The 19282-nt window shown below is 44.4% G+C and overlaps 1 protein-coding gene across 1 annotated transcript in view; it reads left to right on the top strand.

The window, feature by feature from the left end:
• CAPN9 (calpain 9) overlaps window positions 1-19282 on the top strand; it is a 215626-nt gene that overhangs the window by 118347 nt on the left and 77997 nt on the right. Inside the window, exon 10 of the mRNA XM_069235035.1 lies at window positions 18498-18655. Within this exon, the coding sequence (XP_069091136.1) occupies window positions 18498-18655 (158 nt within the window). The remainder of the gene's footprint in view (window positions 1-18497; window positions 18656-19282) is intronic.

The raw sequence follows: 19282 nt of genomic DNA, 5'->3' as shown, positions 1-19282 counted from the left end.
TCACTACACTCTATGACACTCCACTGTACACTATTACCGTGTACTCTGCTCCACTCTATGCTGCTCCAGCGTATACCACACCAATGTACCCCACTACACTCTATGCTACAACTCTGTGCACTATTCCACTGTACGCCACTCCACTGTATGCCCCTCCAGTCTATGACACTCCCTTGTATACCACTCCACTCTACACTACTACACTCTACACTATTCCCCTCCACACCACTCCACTGTACCCTATTTTACTCTACGTTATTCCACTGTATTACACACTATGCCACTGTAATCTATGCTATTCTATGGCACTGCATACAAATCCACTGTACGCTACTCTATTCTACAAGCTACACTATTCCACTGCATGCCACTCCACTGTACACCATGACACTCTGTGCTACTCCACTTACCCTAATCCACTCTATCCTATTCCCTGTGCACAATTCCAATCTATGTCAATCTACTCTATGCTATTCCACTCTATCCCTTTCTACTGTATGCCACTCTAGTCTACACCACTAGACTGTACGCTACTCCACTATAAGCTATTCTACTGTATGCTACTACACTCTATGCCAGTCCACTTTATGTGGTACCACTCTATGCCACTCCACTCTACGCCACTCCACAGTTTGTTATTCCACTCAAGCCCACTGCACTGTACGCCAGTTCAGTCTAGGCCACTCTGATATACACTACTCCACTGTGCGCTACTCCACTCTACACTATTCCACTGTACGCTTCTACATTGCACGCTACTCCACTGTGCACCTCAATACTTTACGCCATGACACTCTACACCACAATACTGTATGATACAACACATCACTGTATGAGACTTAACTATATGCCACTCCTGTCTTGTGCACCACTCTGCAACACTCTACGCCACTCTACTCCCCTCCAACCTCTACTGAACTCTGTGCTGCTCCACTGTACAATACTCTCCTTCAGTCTATGTCACTATACAACAGTGTTGTCCATTCTATGCCACTCTACCACTCTCTCCTCGACTTTACCATAGTCTACATAACTCTCTCTATGTCACTCCACCACAATTTACTTCACTCTACTTTATAACCCACTCTACTCCACTATACTCTACAATTGTAATCTACACCACTACACTCAACAGTACTATATGTCATTCACATCTACAATAATCCATACGTCTACTGCACCACACTCTACTGTACTCTAGCTCATTCCCTTTTACGGAACTGTACACCACTCTAAGTCACACCACATCATTCCACTATATGACAAGCCACTCCACTCTGACACTTTACTCCATTCTTTGCTACGCCACTCCACTCTACTTCACTGACACTGTGCTACACTCCACAACATTCCACTCTATGATACTGTACTCCACTGTATTCCATGCCACTCCACTAGACTCTACTGTATGACATTTTGCCCCACTCTACACCACTATATGACATTCCACTCTACGCCATTCCATTCTACAACACTCTACTGTACTCTATACAAGTCCACTCTACAGCACTCTACCACACTCTTTGCCATTGTACAACACTGCACTCCACTCTATACCTGTTCCGTCCACTGAACAATATCCTGCTTCCTTCTTGAAGACTTGCCAACAATCTGTGACACAGCACTCCACTCTACTGTAAGAGACACCACACAAATTTATGACACTTGACTCCACACTGTATCACTCCACTCTACTCCACTCCACACCACTTTAAGACAGACAAATACACTCTATCATACATCACTCCACATTACTTTATGCCACTCCACTGCACAACACTTTACCTCACTCTACAACACTGCACAACAATCCACTCCTTGCCACTGCACTGTAAGACACCCTACAACTTCACTCCCAAAGACTCTACTACACTGTTTGCCACTCCACTCCACTCTACGATCATCCATTCAACGCCAATGTACTGCACTGTATGACACTATAGGACACGCCACTACACTCCTCTCCATGACACACCACTCTACTATATGACACTGCAGTGCACTGTACAATAACCTGACACTGTACTACAGTCCACTCCATGACATACTACTCTACGGCACTCCATTGTACTACACTACTGTGTACAAGACTCTCTGCCATTCTACTGTATGACAGTCCACTCAACAAAACTGAACAATATGACACTGTACTCCACTGAACTCCATTCCAGGCCACTACAATGTACAACACTGTATTCCACTAAATGCCACTTTACAACGCTCTACTTCATGAAACTCTACTCTACGACACTGCAGTCAACTAAATTGTATGAGGCCTGACTGTAATATAAGGCACGCCAATTCACTATACAACACACCACTCCAGCCTACCATACTCCATTTCACTACACAACACCACGCCACTCTGCTGTCTAACACCTTCCTCCACTGTATGCTATGCCACTCCACTACATTCAGTTTCACTGTACAACACAGTACACTCTAGGACACTGTCCTCCACTATACTCTATGGCACTCTACTTAAAAATACTCAACTGAATAACACTCAACACTATGATTTGAAACAATTAAAAAAAAACATTTAACTTTAATGAAAAAAAGAAATATAAAAGCCAAGATTTAAACATTATTTTTTCTACATAAATCCAACTTAAATTATACAAACATTACAAATTCTAAATTTATAGTTATTACTTGAATTTATAATGTATGCACCACGTTCAGATTACTATAAGTTGAGCTCCTCTGTACACTTTCTTGTATCACACAGTGAAGTTGTGTAAAGTGGAATAATATTGAGTGTACAGTAGAGTGATGTAGAGTGGAGTGCCATATAGTTGAATCGGGTGGTGGAGTGGAGTGGAGTGGCATAGAGTGGAGTGTTGCACAGTAGAATAGTGTAGACTGCAGTGGAGTGGTGCACATTGGAGTATTGCAGTTTGGAGTGACGGAAGCAGAAGTGGCATTCATTGGAGTGGTGAACACTAGACCGGCATACAGTACAGTGGCATAGAGTGCAAAAGTGCAGCGTGTAGTGTAATAGAGTGGAGTTGCAAAGAGTGGTATAGCATACAGTGGGGTTGCGTACAGTTCATTCATCTATCTGTAACCTTCCACTAAATATTTTTCTTTCGAGAGAATTACTATATTAGCCCCTTTGTCTGAATTCCTATTGACTATTTTAGGGTTGTTCTATAAATCTTTCAATGCAACTCGATGGTTGTGTGGTAAATTCGGAGTACTTTGTAAATTCATGTATTTAAATTTTTTAAAAATGTTTTAATATGCCTTTCTCAAAGACATCAATTGCATCATAGGTCATAATAGGGAGAAAAATTTACCAGTAGATCAATTACTGTTAATGCAAAATATCAACATTGGCAAGATTTAAAAATTGGATCTGCATCTGCTATTATATTTTCCACTAAATCACATAAAGTATGCAGTAATTCAATGCCACTTATAGTTAGATTAGATGGTGGCTGAGTAGAATTCTGTGGTCCCATATTTTTATTTTGTTTCTTTTCGAACATTTCTTTAGTTTTAATTTTCTAGTGAACTTGAAGAGATCAATGAGCTGTCTGTGTAATTCAAATCTGAGGTGGGACAAAAAGATAGGCTTAAAAAAAGAACTACTAAATTGACACTAAGATGCATATAATATATGTATTATATAATATATGAATCATATATATTACCTAATGGCGGTATCTATCTATCTATCTATCTATCTATCTATCTATCTATCTATCTATCTATCTATCTATCTATATATTTAGTTATAGGTAGGACCACGTTTCTATACAAAAAGCGTTTTTTTACTTGCCTATATCTTTGGTACCGTCTGACGAATCTTCACAAAACTTTCTAAAGAAAATTGCCAGTACCGTCAGCTGCTGCTTGGAAAGTTTCTGGGTGATTCTTCCAGTGGGGGTGGGCGAGAAAAAAGGGGGGGGTCCCAAAACACGTTTTCCCCATTCATTTTTACTTAGGGATTTTGAACAGCAAAAGTGCAAAAACCACTTTATGGAATTAAACCAAATTTGGCGGGAAGGTAGGTCGTGGTCCAGAAAGAGTGCATTTTTTGTTTTGCTGTAATTCCGTTCAGTAGTTTTGGAAATTAAGGGAAAAACAAATTTGTATATCTAGGGATGCGAAGGATACATGACCCATAACGATCTTGTGCTGAGATCTGATTGGCTGATAACACTTCAACAACAGAAGCTGTTGAAGTGTTGTAGCCATCCTGGGACTCGCTTCAATTGAGTCCCAAAAAAAGTAAAAAAATAACAAAAGGGGCCAGGGTACGAACACCCTGACCCCTTGACTTTGGTGATGGGGTCCCAAATGGGACCCCCAGGGCTAAAAAGCATTTTTTTATGGTACGAGCAGAGATGTGGTGGATCTGCTAATCTGTTCATAATTTTATTTTTAAATGCTCGCCTAATGCTCCCAAGTGGGCCAAGTCCTGGGGGTTTTTTGAAGACAAAAATCGGGGGGGGGGGGCACCTCCTCAGGGCGATCTCCTAATTAAGGCGGGGGGCCTGTGGTCCCCCCGCAGCCCCTGGGACCATCACCCCCCTGGGCAACATGTTATTTGGAGGAGGGCTGCCCCCCCGCTGCCACGTGGACCACCACCTAGGACAACACTATATTCAGGATCAGTGAGGTCATATGAGATAGCTTCAGTGATGTCATCATCGATGACACTGCCTTAATATAACTTAGCCAGGGAATGTTATGGCCCAAGTCACACTACAGACAATCAGAGATCACATCCCTGTTGAATTTAGTATGTATGCTCCCCCATATAGCCAGCCACAATAACAGAGGTGCTAGCTGAATGTGATTGCCCGCATAACCTAGGCCAAGTTCTTCAGGAAGAAAGAGCTATGGGCTACCTGGACCATCCCCAAAGAGACATCTGCAGAACCTATTTTCCTCCTGAAAGTTCAGACAATCTCGGAACCTCCAAATGGAGGCCCCAAAGGTTAAGAAAGGGAGGCATTTGAGTTTGAACACTTCCAGTAAGGGCTGGATTGGTTTGTTTCCTGCTCTACAGGCTAGCTCAAAAACCGCCCCCATCGAGGCAATAAAGCGTTGACATCTCTTAGAGATGCAAGGCAGCCAGCTACCCCAAGAGTCGAAAGTTACACCCAAATATGAGAACTCCTTGGCCTGGTTAATCAGCTGCCCCTTTATCATCATTTACCCAGCATTCCGCGTAGGCTTACCACACACCATGTAGTGTGTTTTTGATATGTTAACATCCAGGTCTAAGTCGTACATAAACTTAACAAAAGTGTCCATAAGGCACTTCAGACCATTAGGGGCCCGGGAGAGCAGTACCACGGCATCAGCATATAAAAGGCACAGAACCTGCTTGCCTTTGGCTGTTAGGGAATCAGTACCCTGGGACTCTAAAAGGGAACATAAACCATTAATGTACAAAAGAAGTAATATTGGTGCCAATATGTAACCTTGCCTCACCCCACCTGTGAAGAGAAAAAGAGTCAGCGCATTTACCCTCCACTTCAAATCTTATTGATGCATTCACATTTTCTTTGAAGGACATCCTGTACAGCACAGGCCCTCTCAAGTGCAGCAAACCACTTGTTAATGTCATCCCCCTCCTTATAAGGGGGAACTATCTTGTGCAGATTCCTGGAATCATGCTCTTTTGCAGGATGACTATGGGGAATACTGCTGCTGCCACCATGGGTATCTAAACCCAACTTCTGTCTTTCCCTCTCTATTTCTAAAGACTGTCTATCCAAATCCAGCTGTTGCTTCTTGAGCTTCAGTCTGGTTTGTTCCACTCTCAATCTATTGAGCTCCCTTTCTAACAATCTGTCATCAGGGTGGGTGGGAGGGACATTTCTAGATACAGAGGTATGATGGGAATGAACAGAAGGAGACCTGTCCCTTACAGAGGGCACCCTAACAGCTTGGCTACCAGCATAATGTGAGATCACATCATCAGTATGGTGTGATTCAACCTCTGTACCAACTATGCTAGACTGTCTAGTAATGGGCAGGCTGAGAAGTTTCTTTCCTGAACCTTTTCCTGGGGGAGTCCCTGGATCAGATTGAGAACCATTAGCTACTTTTTCTACAGATTGGGCACTTATGGCCTTATCCTGTACTCTAAGCATATTAATTAACAGTTCTAAGGAAGGATTCTTCCCTACACTCAAACCTCTCTCTATGCAGAGACTCCTTGCTCCTTTCCAGCTAAGGTGATCATATGCAAGTTTGGACAGTTCAACTTTTTGGCCTGTGCCAGACATTTTTAGAGAGAGTTAAAGTGATAGACAAAGAGAAAAAAGTTTTCAGAACTTTTTAGAAAGACAGAAAAAACTTTTTAAACTTTTAAGAACTTTTTGAAAGTTTAGAAGTACTTTTCAGCACTTAGAAAAGAGTGAAAAGAGGAAATGCAAAACTTTTTGGCTATGTGTATATACACTGACCTTGTTTTGTATATTTTTCTCTTATGAAAAGTACAATGACAAGAGTGGTAAGTAGTCTCAAAGCACTTATCCCACCGCTGCACAACCAATGTAGGAGGCTGGACTGGCTTGTAGTGAGTACCAAGGGGTACTTGCACCTTGCACCAGGCCCAGTTATCCCTTATTAGTGTATAGGGTGTCTAGCAGCTTAGGCTGATAGATAATGGTAGCTTAGCAGAGCAGCTTAGGCTGAACTAGGAGACGTGTGAAGCTACTACAGTACCACTTAGTGTCATATGCACAATATCATAAGAAAACACAATACACAGTTATACTAAAAATAAAGGTACTTTATTTTTATGACAATATGCCAAAGTATCTTAGAGTGTACCCTCAGTGAGAGGATAGGAAATATACACAAGATATATATACACAATAGCAAAAATATGCAGTATAGTCTTAGAAAACAGTGCAAACAATGTATAGTTACAATAGGATGCAATGGGGAAACATAGGGATAGGGGCAACACAAACCATATACTCCAAAAGTGGAATGTGAACCACGAATGGGCCCCAAACCTATGTGACCTTGTAGAGGGTCGCTGGGACTATCAGAAAATAGTGAGAGTTAGAAAAATAACCCTCCCCAAGACCCTGAAAAGTGAGTGCAAAGTGCACCAAAGTTCCCCTAAGGACAAAATAGTCGTGTTAGAGGGAAAATGCAAGGAAAACACAAATCAGCAATGCAACAACGATGGATTCCTGACTGAGGGTACCTGTGGAACAAGGGGACCAAGTCCAAAAGTCACAAGCAACTCGGAGATGGGCAGATGCCCAAGAAATGCCAGCGGTTGGTGCAAAGAAGCTCTTACTAGGCTGAAGAACTGTGAATACTGCAGGAACGACAAGGGCTAGAGACTTCCCCTTTGGAGGATGGATCCCCCGCGCCTTGGAGAGTCGTGCAGAAGTGTTTTCCCGCCAGATGGACGCCAACAAGCCTTGCTACACGCAAATCAAGCGTTTGGCGTTTTTGGACGCTGCTGGGGCCCAGGAGGGACCAGGAGGTCGCAAATTGGACCTGCAGAGAGAGGGGACGTCGAGCAAGACAAGGAGCCCTCACTGAAGCAGGTAGCACCCGGAGAAGTGCCAGAAACAGGCACTACGAGGATGCGTGAAACGGTGCTCGCCGAAGTTGCACAAAGGAGTCCCACGTCGCCGGAGACCAACTTAGAAAGTCGTGCAATGCAGGTTAGAGTGCCGTGGACCCAGGCTTGGCTGTGCACGAAGGATTTCCGCCGGAAGTGCACAGGGGCCGGAGTAGCTTGCAAAGTCGCGGTTCCCAGCAATGCAGCCCAGCGAGGTGAGGCAAGGACTTACCTCCACCAAACTTGGGCTGAAGAGTCACTGGACTGTGGGGGTCACTTGGACGGTGTCGCTGGATTCGAGGGACCTCGCTCGTCGTGCTGAGAGGAGACCCAAGGGACCGGAGATGCAGCTTTTTGGTGCCTGCGGTTGCAGGGGGAAGATTCCGTCGACCCACGGGAGATTTCTTCGGAGCTTCTGGTGCAGAGAGGAGGCAGACTACCCCCACAGCATGCACAAGCAGGAAAACAGTCGAGAAGGCGGCAGGATCAGCGTTACAGAGTTGCAGTAGTCGTCTTTGCTACTATGTTGCAGGTTTGCAGGCTTCCAGCGCGGTCAGCGGTCGATTCCTTATCAGAAGGTGAAGAGGGAGATGCAGAGGAACTCGGCTGAGCTCATGCATTCGTTATCTGAAGTTTCCCCAGAGACAGAGACCCTAAATAGCCAGAAAAGAGGGTTTGGCTACCTAGGAGAGAGGAAAGGCTACTAACACCTGAAGGAGCCTATCACAAGGAGTCTCTGACGTCACCTGGTGGCACTGGCCACTCAGAGCAGTCCAGTGTGCCAGCAGCACCTCTGTTTCCAAGATGGCAGAGGTCTGGAGCACACTGGAGGAGCTCTGGACACCTCCCAGGGGAGGTGCAGGTCAGGGGAGTGGTCACTCCCCTTTCCTTTGTCCAGTTTCGCGCCAGAGCAGGGGCTAAGGGGTCCCTGAACCGGTGTAGACTGGCTTATGCAGAATTGGGCACATCTGTGCCCAACAAAGCATTTCCAGAGGCTGGGGGAGGCTACTCCTCCCCTGCCTTCACACCATTTTCCAAAGGGAGAGGGTGTCACACCCTCTCTCAGAGGAAGTTCTTTGTTCTGCCATCCTGGGCCAGGCCTGGCTGGACCCCAGGAGGGCAGATGCCTGTCTGAGGGGTTGGCAGCAGCAGCAGCTGCAGAGAAACCCCAGGAAGGGCAGTCTGGCAGTACCAGGGTCTGTGCTACAGACCACTGGGATCATGGAATTGTAGCAACAATGCCAGGATGGCATAGAGGGGGCAATTCCATGATCATAGACATGTTACATGGCCATATTCGGAGTTACCATGGTGAAGCTACATATAGGTAGTGACCTATATGTAGTGCACGCGTGTAATGGTGTCCCCGCACTCACAAAGTTCAGTGAATTGGCTCTGAACAATGTGGGGGCACCTTGGCTAGTGCCAGGGTGCCCTCACACTAAGTAACTTTGCACCTAACCTTTACCAGGTAAAGGTTAGACATATAGGTGACTTATAAGTTACTTAAGTGCAGTGTAAAATGGCTGTGAAATAACGTGGACGTTATTTCACTCAGGCTGCAGTGGCAGGCCTGTGTAAGAATTGTCAGAGCTCCCTATGGGTGGCAAAAGAAATGCTGCAGCCCATAGGGATCTCCTGGAACCCCAATACCCTGGGTACCTCAGTACCATATACTAGGGAATTATAAGGGTGTTCCAGTAAGCCAATGTAAATTGGTAAAATTGGTCACTAGCCTGTTAGTGACAATTTGAAAGTAATGAGAGAGCATAACCACTGAGGTTCTGGTTAGCAGAGCCTCAGTGAGACAGTTAGGCACCACACAGGGAACATATACATGCACACCTATGAGCACTGGGGCCCTGTGTGACAGGGTCCCAGTGACACATACAAATAGGCCACAAACCTATGAGCACTGGGGTCCTGACCAGCAGGATCCCAGTGACACATAACAATCATACTGAAAACATAGTGTTTTCACTATGAGCACTGAGGCCTGGCTATCAGGATCCCAGTGAGACAGTGAAAACAGTGACAAACACCCTGACATACACTCACAAACAGGCCAAAAGTGGGGGTAACAAGGCTAGAAAGAGGCTACCTTCTCACACAACCCCCCCCCAAACGAAGGACAATAAGGCTAACCTTGGCCAGTTGAGACTTTATTGTCTAAGTGGTGATAAGTAGAGAGTAGCTCTGCAATAGACTGGTTACTCCCTTTATCATCCACTATATGGTTACTTCCCTGTGGGGATGTAAACCACCCTGTTTGAAGTTTTTTAGCTAACCAACAATGTGAAGATGTATTTTCAGAGTTTCTATCAGTAAGTTTTAGTTTAGAGCAGTGGGAATTATCCACTGAACCTATTTGTAATGATGGAAATGCCAGACAGGGATGCTGTCTCAGTAAAGCCATAGCAGGACAAAAACTTTGTCCATTTGGCTGGAAGAGAGAACAGGGATGCTGTTTCTCTTGAGTTGGAGCAGGGCAGGGATGCTGTCCTATGAGCTCCACACTAGGGCAGGGATGCTGACCTAAGTGTTGTGAGGCAGTACGGGGTTTCTGCACTAAAGTTTCTCTGGGAGGGTTGGAGGGATGCTCCATGTTAAATAAAATGGTGCTCTTTTTGTCACCAATGTTAGTTATCCCACAGAGAGGTACTTCTACCTCAGGGAGTCCAGCTATGCCAGCTGATGATTCCCTTGGAACAGGTGCCACCCCAGGAGAGGTTTCTCCCACCACAAGAATAGTATCCTGAATGGTAGGGTGGTTAGGTGATACTGTGATACCCTTTTTACCTGTTGATGGAGAGGGATCCTGAGTTTTCAGGCCTTCTCTCCTTTGCTTTTTCATTTCACTTGAAATGAGAGGGAACAATTCCTCAGGGATGCCCAGCATGGCTGCATGGGCATAAAACTCTACATCAGCCCAACCTGAGGCCTCTAGGTCATTGCCTAAGAGACAGTCTACAGGTAAGCTAGGTGATACCACCACCTGCTTAGGTCCAGTAACTCCACCCCAACTAAACTGAATTATAGCTAAGGGAAGAAACTTAGTGGAGTTATGGACATCAATAATCTTATACTGTTGTCCAATGATGTGTTGTTCAGGAGGCACTAGGTTTTCAGTCACCAAAGTGAAACTGGCACCTGTGTCCCTGTAGGCCAAGGCCTCAACACCATTTATTGCAACTGTCTGCCTGTACTTATCCATTGTAAGGGGACAAGCAGCCAGTGTGGCAAGGCCAGTGCCACTAGGTGTGACAGAAACTGTCTTGGGACTGATTACATCAGTTTCCACTATGGACCCATAAGTGAACCCAACTACACCCTTTGCTTGACTGTTGCCAGCAGTCCCACCACTAGTACCACTACTGCTAGGGGCACTAGAGCTTGATGTATTAGTGGTGGTAGGCTCAGGGGGTTTACCTGGACAGGACTTATCCCCTGGCCTATGGCCTCTGTTTTTACACACAAAGCACCAAGGCTTTTTAATGTGTGCAGGTTGGGAAGAAGAGGAAGAATTTGTTTTATCCCCACCCTCTGAAGAGTGTTTAAGATTTGAAGTGGGATCTTTGGTTTTACCCTTATCCCCATGCTTATCTTGAGATTTTTCACCATCTTTCTTCTTATTGCCATCTTTGTCACCCCCTGTATGAACTTTTCTGTTCACCCTTGTTCTGACCCATTTGTCTGCCTTCTTTCCCAATTCTTGGGGAGAGGTCAGATCAGAGTCTACCAGGTACTGGTGCAACAAATCAGACACACAATTATTAAGTATATGCTCTCTCAGGATTGTGTTATACAGGCTTTCATAATCAGTAACTTTACTGCCATGTAACCACCCCTCCAAGGCCTTCACTGAATGGTCAATGAAATCAACCCAGTCTTGTGAAGACTCCTTTTTGGTCTCTCTGAACTTTATCCTGTACTGTTCAGTGGTTAAGCCATAACCATCCAGGAGTGCATTCTTAAGAACTGTAAAATTATTGGCATCACTTTCTTTCACAGTAAGGAGTCTATCCCTACCCTTTCCACTAAATGATAGCCATAGGATAGCAGCCCACTGCTTTTGAGGGACATCCTGTACAGCACAGGCCCTCTCAAGTGCAGCAAACCACTTGTTAATGTCATCCCCCTCCTTATAAGGGGGAACTATCTTGTGCAGATTCCTGGAATCATGCTCTTTTGCAGGATGACTATGGGGAATACTGCTGCTGCCACCATGGGTATCTAAACCCAACTTCTGTCTTTCCCTCTCTATTTCTAAAGACTGTCTATCCAAATCCAGCTGTTGCTTCTTGAGCTTCAGTCTGGTTTGTTCCACTCTCAATCTATTGAGCTCCCTTTCTAACAATCTGTCATCAGGGTGGGTGGGAGGGACATTTCTAGATACAGAGGTATGATGGGAATGAACAGAAGGAGACCTGTCCCTTACAGAGGGCACCCTAACAGCTTGGCTACCAGCATAATGTGAGATCACATCATCAGTATGGTGTGATTCAACCTCTGTACCAACTATGCTAGACTGTCTAGTAATGGGCAGGCTGAGAAGTTTCTTTCCTGAACCTTTTCCTGGGGGAGTCCCTGGATCAGATTGAGAACCATTAGCTACTTTTTCTACAGATTGGGCACTTATGGCCTTATCCTGTACTCTAAGCATATTAATTAACAGTTCTAAGGAAGGATTCTTCCCTACACTCAAACCTCTCTCTATGCAGAGACTCCTTGCTCCTTTCCAGCTAAGGTGATCATATGCAAGTTTGGACAGTTCAACTTTTTGGCCTGTGCCAGACATTTTTAGAGAGAGTTAAAGTGATAGACAAAGAGAAAAAAGTTTTCAGAACTTTTTAGAAAGACAGAAAAAACTTTTTAAACTTTTAAGAACTTTTTGAAAGTTTAGAAGTACTTTTCAGCACTTAGAAAAGAGTGAAAAGAGGAAATGCAAAACTTTTTGGCTATGTGTATATACACTGACCTTGTTTTGTATATTTTTCTCTTATGAAAAGTACAATGACAAGAGTGGTAAGTAGTCTCAAAGCACTTATCCCACCGCTGCACAACCAATGTAGGAGGCTGGACTGGCTTGTAGTGAGTACCAAGGGGTACTTGCACCTTGCACCAGGCCCAGTTATCCCTTATTAGTGTATAGGGTGTCTAGCAGCTTAGGCTGATAGATAATGGTAGCTTAGCAGAGCAGCTTAGGCTGAACTAGGAGACGTGTGAAGCTACTACAGTACCACTTAGTGTCATATGCACAATATCATAAGAAAACACAATACACAGTTATACTAAAAATAAAGGTACTTTATTTTTATGACAATATGCCAAAGTATCTTAGAGTGTACCCTCAGTGAGAGGATAGGAAATATACACAAGATATATATACACAATAGCAAAAATATGCAGTATAGTCTTAGAAAACAGTGCAAACAATGTATAGTTACAATAGGATGCAATGGGGAAACATAGGGATAGGGGCAACACAAACCATATACTCCAAAAGTGGAATGTGAACCACGAATGGGCCCCAAACCTATGTGACCTTGTAGAGGGTCGCTGGGACTATCAGAAAATAGTGAGAGTTAGAAAAATAACCCTCCCCAAGACCCTGAAAAGTGAGTGCAAAGTGCACCAAAGTTCCCCTAAGGACAAAATAGTCGTGTTAGAGGGAAAATGCAAGGAAAACACAAATCAGCAATGCAACAACGATGGATTCCTGACTGAGGGTACCTGTGGAACAAGGGGACCAAGTCCAAAAGTCACAAGCAACTCGGAGATGGGCAGATGCCCAAGAAATGCCAGCGGTTGGTGCAAAGAAGCTCTTACTAGGCTGAAGAACTGTGAATACTGCAGGAACGACAAGGGCTAGAGACTTCCCCTTTGGAGGATGGATCCCCCGCGCCTTGGAGAGTCGTGCAGAAGTGTTTTCCCGCCAGATGGACGCCAACAAGCCTTGCTACACGCAAATCAAGCGTTTGGCGTTTTTGGACGCTGCTGGGGCCCAGGAGGGACCAGGAGGTCGCAAATTGGACCTGCAGAGAGAGGGGACGTCGAGCAAGACAAGGAGCCCTCACTGAAGCAGGTAGCACCCGGAGAAGTGCCAGAAACAGGCACTACGAGGATGCGTGAAACGGTGCTCGCCGAAGTTGCACAAAGGAGTCCCACGTCGCCGGAGACCAACTTAGAAAGTCGTGCAATGCAGGTTAGAGTGCCGTGGACCCAGGCTTGGCTGTGCACGAAGGATTTCCGCCGGAAGTGCACAGGGGCCGGAGTAGCTTGCAAAGTCGCGGTTCCCAGCAATGCAGCCCAGCGAGGTGAGGCAAGGACTTACCTCCACCAAACTTGGGCTGAAGAGTCACTGGACTGTGGGGGTCACTTGGACGGTGTCGCTGGATTCGAGGGACCTCGCTCGTCGTGCTGAGAGGAGACCCAAGGGACCGGAGATGCAGCTTTTTGGTGCCTGCGGTTGCAGGGGGAAGATTCCGTCGACCCACGGGAGATTTCTTCGGAGCTTCTGGTGCAGAGAGGAGGCAGACTACCCCCACAGCATGCACAAGCAGGAAAACAGTCGAGAAGGCGGCAGGATCAGCGTTACAGAGTTGCAGTAGTCGTCTTTGCTACTATGTTGCAGGTTTGCAGGCTTCCAGCGCGGTCAGCGGTCGATTCCTTATCAGAAGGTGAAGAGGGAGATGCAGAGGAACTCGGCTGAGCTCATGCATTCGTTATCTGAAGTTTCCCCAGAGACAGAGACCCTAAATAGCCAGAAAAGAGGGTTTGGCTACCTAGGAGAGAGGAAAGGCTACTAACACCTGAAGGAGCCTATCACAAGGAGTCTCTGACGTCACCTGGTGGCACTGGCCACTCAGAGCAGTCCAGTGTGCCAGCAGCACCTCTGTTTCCAAGATGGCAGAGGTCTGGAGCACACTGGAGGAGCTCTGGACACCTCCCAGGGGAGGTGCAGGTCAGGGGAGTGGTCACTCCCCTTTCCTTTGTCCAGTTTCGCGCCAGAGCAGGGGCTAAGGGGTCCCTGAACCGGTGTAGACTGGCTTATGCAGAATTGGGCACATCTGTGCCCAACAAAGCATTTCCAGAGGCTGGGGGAGGCTACTCCTCCCCTGCCTTCACACCATTTTCCAAAGGGAGAGGGTGTCACACCCTCTCTCAGAGGAAGTTCTTTGTTCTGCCATCCTGGGCCAGGCCTGGCTGGACCCCAGGAGGGCAGATGCCTGTCTGAGGGGTTGGCAGCAGCAGCAGCTGCAGAGAAACCCCAGGAAGGGCAGTCTGGCAGTACCAGGGTCTGTGCTACAGACCACTGGGATCATGGAATTGTAGCAACAATGCCAGGATGGCATAGAGGGGGCAATTCCATGATCATAGACATGTTACATGGCCATATTCGGAGTTACCATGGTGAAGCTACATATAGGTAGTGACCTATATGTAGTGCACGCGTGTAATGGTGTCCCCGCACTCACAAAGTTCAGTGAATTGGCTCTGAACAATGTGGGGGCACCTTGGCTAGTGCCAGGGTGCCCTCACACTAAGTAACTTTGCACCTAACCTTTACCAGGTAAAGGTTAGACATATAGGTGACTTATAAGTTACTTAAGTGCAGTGTAAAATGGCTGTGAAATAACGTGGACGTTATTTCACTCAGGCTGCAGTGGCAGGCCTGTGTAAGAATTGTCAGAGCTCCCTATGGGTGGCAAAAGAAATGCTGCAGCCCATAGGGATCTCCTGGAACCCCAATACCCTGGGTACCTCAGTACCATATACTAGGGAATTATAAGGGTGTTCCAGTAAGCCAATGTAAATTGGTAAAATTGGTCACTAGCCTGTTAGTGACAATTTGAAAGTAATGAGAGAGCATAACCACTGAGGTTCTGGTTAGCAGAGCCTCAGTGAGACAGTTAGGCACCACACAGGGAACATATACATGCACACCTATGAGCACTGGGGCCCTGTGTGACAGGGTCCCAGTGACACATACAAATAGGCCACAAACCTATGAGCACTGGGGTCCTGACCAGCAGGATCCCAGTGACACATAACAATCATACTGAAAACATAGTGTTTTCACTATGAGCACTGAGGCCTGGCTATCAGGATCCCAGTGAGACAGTGAAAACAGTGACAAACACCCTGACATACACTCACAAACAGGCCAAAAGTGGGGGTAACAAGGCTAGAAAGAGGCTACCTTCTCACAATGCTCCCTTTATATTCACAGAAATGAATCTCTGCATTTGTTACAGCTTGCTTGAGTTTAGTTCTCACAATAAAAGCGTGTAAAGTGGGAGCTCTGCAATAAGCAATAAATAGCAGTTTTGGGAAAACATTTTGCAATTTTTCATAGGTGGATAATAGTGGAAATGTTCTTTGTGTTATAATTTTCTAATTAGAAGTTGATGGGTGACAGTCAGTCACAAATGGGATTCTGTCACTTTCTTTCTGCAGTTGTTATTTCAAATAAATGCTTCCCTGGATAACTGTAAAGACTTGTCAGTTTGCTGCTGTACAATATGCAGGGGATAGCTTTGCATTTGAACTAAGCTAGCAAGCTCCCGTAAGTTTTCTTTATCTGTGTTATCACGGCTTCAGATGTGTCATATTTTGAGTGTTTGGCTGTAGATTATGTTGAATGTAGTGTGGTGTGGGTGACATGAAGTCCAGTTTGGAAACAAATGAGCATCTGTAGGCTTGTGGTACAGACCAATTAGTTTTCTGTTCGTAAACATTGAGTAGCACTCCAGCAAATGGATATGATGTTTCTGTTCAGTATTGTTGCTGGTAGATTGGATGATATGATGGATACTTTTGATATAAACTATAAGTGTTTCCAATTTTCTACTTCTGCAATAAATATGTCATCCATGTATCTTAGCCTTATCTGTGGTTTGATGCCAGCAGTAGCAAGTATATGATCTTTTAGTTTGCCCATGAAGATATTCGCATAGCAGGGAGTCATCCAATTGCCCAAGAAAGTCTCTTGTGTCTGCAGATAGTGTTTACAATTGAAGGTAAAATTGTTTGATTTAAGGATAACTCTTGCAAAGTTGGTAAGCACTTTGGTTGATGGCTTTTCATAGTTCTTTAATTAAGGTTTATAAGTGTTGGTATCCATTAGTCATCCCATTCCCTCCTTAATATAATCACCAACCTTCAAAGCAACCACTACATCACCTTTGTCTGCTGGTTTTCTAACAATACCCATTCTTTGTTGAAGGTGATGGAGAGCTTTTCTTTCTTCTCTGGTAATGTTATCAAAAACCCTTTTAGGTGTTGATTCTTTCATGAGTGTGTTGATGAATGAGATGTATGTATCAAGAACAGGGCTTCTACCACATTGGGAAGTACATGATTTGGAACAATGGAACCTCTTCCATGAATCTGACTGTTGAGTGGCAGGGCAACCTCAGAATTATTGTTCAAGTATTCTGCATGTCTTCATCTTCTTTTCAAAGGTTTTTAGGGGTCTGATCATGTTGGAACTATTATGGCCCATAGGTACAGGACAGAAATATGCAGTCTTTTTTTATCCTGTAGCCCTTATGTTTTTTTGTCATGCTGTTTAGTCATCAGAAGATTTACACTGACATGTGAACCCAAAAAAATAGAATGATTTATGAATCGAGGAGGTGAAAGAGAAGGCACATGAAATCTGAGCATTTCTCATTTTAGTTTTGCACAGATTTAATTTTAAAAACGCTCCTGGCTGTCATGCTTTTACTCTGTAGTACCTGTGCCATTTTAGAGTCACTTTTTGTGTTCTTTGAAAGTTCTAGTACTTTTTGTAGCTTGTTTTTAAGCATCTGCATTATTTGAATGCTTACTTTAACAGATGCTGATAGTAGTTCTATTGATGAGTTACGCAGTAAAATAGTCCACGTGAAACACCATTCACAGTTAGTTTAGATGGTGGCTTAGACTCAGTCTGCTGTCTCATGGGATAGATGTTAAGTTTGCTGTAGATTTGTAAATGTGCTAACGTAAAGTGGCACTTGCTGATTTTCTCCTGGCTTTCATATATTTGTGACTCATTGTATCCTTTGAGATCCAGATTTCAGACTTTCCACAGAAAAGGTGGTTTGTGTTTTCTCTTAATACATTTTGCTCAGTGGGCGAATCTGCACAACGCTTTACAAAGCAAAAGCTCCTGCACTTTGGCTCCATCACAGAAAGTTTTGAGCTAATCCATCAAGTGAGGGCCAAAATACGGGGTTGCCAAAAACAATAATTTCTCCTATTTAATGCCATAGGAAAGTTTGCTCTCTGATACAGAAATATAGCTGAATATAATAATACCACACTCCACAGAATGTTAGAACTTCACACAGAAGTGTAATTTGTATTATTTAGTGTAAATTAGTCCAGTTATATTTGAGAAAGTAGCAATTAAAAGGGTGCAAAGTGGGCACATATGGTTTAACCAGTAGATAATATCTTGATTATTGGTGTCTAGATGTGCTCTGATTTAAAAGGACATTGGCCAATTCTGATTGGCTGGCCACAACATGCACAATATGTTGTGACAGCCATTATGGGACTCGGAGAATAGTCCCTGCACCCTGAACATGAATTGCAAAAACATATCCGAGTGCAAGTTAAACACATCCAGAGCCAGGGAATTGCTGGCCACAACATGGACAACATATGCAAATTTATTTCCGCCCAGGCCTCTAACCCAGAAATGTCTGCCATTTGTGCTACTTTTATTCCACCACCACAATCTAAAATGATCTCATTTAATTTCAGCCTTGCCCTTGCGGGTTGACTTTATGAGAGAATGTCTTAATTTTGTGTCTGTCTCAAAGTCCTTGAAGATGAAAGGGGCATTAAGGATACCTGCCGAAAAGTCCTTAACAAAAAGTGTACTAGGCTTACAATATATGTTCTCTGGTGCTCACAATAACAAAAATGTTTTTCTTAAAAATGGCAGAAACCTTTTGGACAAATCCACAGATCAAACTGCATTTGAAAGAGAAAGATGACGGCCAGAAAGACTGCACCTTTATTGCAGCTTTGTTGCAGAAGAATCGGCGCAAGTTGAAGAAAGTGGGAGCTGATTTGCAAACAATTGGATACGCGATTTATGAGGTATGTACGTTCTAAGATTGTCACATGACCTTCGCATGCTAAAAAAATCTGTCCACATTATGTTCATGTGCTGAAAAATTCAAATTCAGAAATGTGTGCCTGGAGGATTCTAATCTCACATGATACAGATTTACACATATTATTATCAAAACAACTTTATGAATTATTGTGAAAATATACACATGAACATTTCCAAATGTGAAAAATAGAGCAAGTGCAAATGCATCTGCCAAATTTTTTCTTTTTTTGCCCCAACCTCAAAAGCGTTGTGCTCTTGCCAGTGGCAGCTGGTGACATTTTAATGTGGTGGGGCGTAAAGGTTCGGGATGAGTGCCTTGTGGCACTCAAGCGTAGTAGGAGAGCCCAACCGTCGTAAGGAGCGTTCAGGGGGTTTACCCGTGGAGAATCTTTGAAAAAATAGCAGGAAGATGGTGCATTTTTAAGCAATTTTGAGGTCGCAAGAAAGTTAGTAGAGAAATTGTGAAATTCTAGTTCTGACATCATATAAAAATAATATAGCATCAGTTTTCTTAGCTCAAACACTGAGGTTGCGTTGTGGTTTTGCAAGAGGAGCAAACATAAATTATACGTCAAAGGCAAGTTAATGCATACTATCCTTTGGAAGAG

Source organism: Pleurodeles waltl, chromosome 5 (genome assembly GCF_031143425.1).
Source record: "Pleurodeles waltl isolate 20211129_DDA chromosome 5, aPleWal1.hap1.20221129, whole genome shotgun sequence".
NCBI classification, from domain to species: Eukaryota; Metazoa; Chordata; class Amphibia; order Caudata; family Salamandridae; genus Pleurodeles; species Pleurodeles waltl.
This window is presented reverse-complemented; position numbering and strand designations above follow the sequence as displayed.